The sequence below is a fragment of the Nestor notabilis genome, unplaced genomic scaffold (genome assembly GCF_000696875.1).
Source record: "Nestor notabilis isolate BGI_N333 unplaced genomic scaffold, ASM69687v1 scaffold11973, whole genome shotgun sequence".
Lineage (NCBI taxonomy): Eukaryota > Metazoa > Chordata > Aves > Psittaciformes > Psittacidae > Nestor > Nestor notabilis.
The window spans coordinates 312-2,560 of NW_009922409.1; the positions used below are offsets into that span (position 1 = coordinate 312).

General features: G+C 53.0%; 1 protein-coding gene across 1 annotated transcript in view; it reads right to left on the reverse strand.

Annotated features, from left to right (window-relative positions):
* Positions 1-2,011: 2,011 nt before the first annotated feature.
* Positions 2,012-2,249, reverse strand: part of HEXA (hexosaminidase A (alpha polypeptide)) — a gene marked incomplete at its 5' end in the record, with an annotated part of 6,534 nt that continues 6,296 nt past the window's right edge. Inside the window, one exon of the mRNA XM_010011599.1 lies at positions 2,012-2,106. Coding sequence (XP_010009901.1) covers positions 2,012-2,106 — 95 coding nt within the window. The remainder of the gene's footprint in view (positions 2,107-2,249) is intronic.

Here is a 2,249-nt window from a genome sequence, read left to right on the forward strand (position 1 = left end):
GCGTATGCAAGCATGAGCAAGTGTGTGTGCAAGCTTGTGCAGGTGCCTACAAGCACATGCATGTTGTGTAAGTGCATGCACACATGCATGCATGTTCAAGGGTGTGCAGGCACATGTGTGTGCAGGCACATGCACGCGCTGCAGATGTGCACACGAGCACATGCAAGAGCATGCACAGACACGTGCAGCTCTGTGCCTGTGTTGCCAGCCTGTGCTGCAGCTGCACGTGTGTGCACGCAGGTACACGAACGCACATGCTCACAAGCACCCACATGCAAGTCTCTGCACGCAGGCACGTGCAAGCGTGTCCCAGCAGCAGCCGCTGGAGGGGTTCAGTGCCCAGGGTGGGCACCCAGGGGGGTCTCGGCATCCCCCCACCACGCTCCGGCTGCTCCTCTCCAGCGCCTGGGTTTATTTTTAATCCCATCGAGCCCCGGGTGATTCACGCACTGCCGCCCGCTCCGCGCTCACCAAAATAGATGTTCTGGGGAGAACGGACCACACGAGGAGGGGTCTGTGCCACCTCCTGCCACTGCAGGAACGGCCGTGCAGACACGGAGCAAACACCGGGTCTAAAGCACCAGAGGCCAGCCCAGGAGGTAAAGCTGCTGCTCCACAGATCCCTGAGGCCTTTGTAGTGCCGAGTGATGCTTCCCAAAGCGGAGGGAGCCCAGAAGACGCCATGGGGATGCTGCGGGGCAGTGATGGGGCAAAGGGCAGAGCACAGGATGTCCTCATGGAGCGAGGAGCTTCTGATCGGTGTTTGACGGTGCCAGCACTAGTCACACTGGTCTTTGGGAGCGCTTTAGGACTCAGAACCACATCAAATCATGATTATGATTATTATTACTTAGGTCTTTTGGGTCACACAATCCAACAGGACTGCCAGGCGGCACGTTGACTCTCCCGGCTCCCACCACGGTGCCTCAAGCACAAGATCAGGACAATATTCATGATCAAAAAAACCCAGGAAAGGGACACAAATTCCCCACTGAGACTTGGGGGAAGCAGAGGAGCATCTTCCCTCAGGAACCAGGGAAAATATCCCCTCTTCCCAAAACCTGGCTAAAGTTCCCTGCTCCGTGGTGGTTGGGCTTCACAACCTACCCTCCGGCCCTATTTAAGATGTATCACTTCAGAGGAGCAGCATTTGGGCATCCTTTTGCAAGAGGGTGAAGACATGCAAGACTTGAGAATTATCAGTATTTTTGGTGCCAAGTTTTAAAATTTATTTCTAAAGGTCAATTTTTTAAATTAAAAATTTCATTTTTATAGTTAAAATCTTTTTTTTTTAAAGTCCAACAGCATTTTAAATTAAAGTTCAGCAGCAAAAGGTTTCCTGCCAGAGCAGCAGATCTCACACACTTAAGCCCAAAACACTCTTCCCAAGAGATTCCCTGCTCTGAGCCGAATGTGGTTCCCAACCAGCTGAGGACAAGAGCCATGACTCCAGCTCCATGGGACAACGGTCTCTTCTCTAAGGAGCCAATATCCAAACCAAACCTCTCTGGGATGTAGGAGACCTGGAGCTGAGCTCCCCAGCTGAGAACAAGAGGACAACTGGCCAAATCCTGAGCAGAGGATGTCCTGGTGGAGGTTAAGGTGAACGCCCCCACTCTCTTGTCACCTTCTCTCTGCAGGGTGGGAAGCTGTGACAGCAGCAGGGACTAAAGGACAGTTTATCCAGCAGGCACCCAGCACGCTCCGGAGCAATGGGATGATGTTTCCCCACTGGCATCTCTGGAGCAAGCACCTACACATCTCCTGCCAATAACCCTTGCACGGTTTTAAATCCCAGCTGAGCATGAAAAAGCACTTTTTTCCTCTTCGGGTCATTTATTTATAGATTTAAAGAAATAAAAATAGAAAAAAAAAGTAAAGGAAAAGAAGTGTTCATTGCAACAAAGCGAGAGCAGAAGCTGGGGCAGGAGGGGCCAAGCCAAGCCAGCAGCTCTCGAGACAGAACCATCATTCCTCCGGTGTGTGCAGTGAGGGCAGTGGGACTCATGCCTCAAAAACCACCAAATTCGTTTTCACAGTATCCAACATAGAGCGGCTCCGCCTGGATCCCACGCCTGGGAAGAGAGCAGAGAGAGGGCATCACAACACAGGAGGGACCTGGAGCTGCTGGGAGTGAGCCCAGAGGAGGCCACGGAGCTGCTGTGAGGGCTGGAGCAGCTCTGCTCTGGAGCCAGGCTGAGAGAGGCTGCCCAGAGAAGCTGTGGCTGCCCCATCCCTGGCAGTGTTCA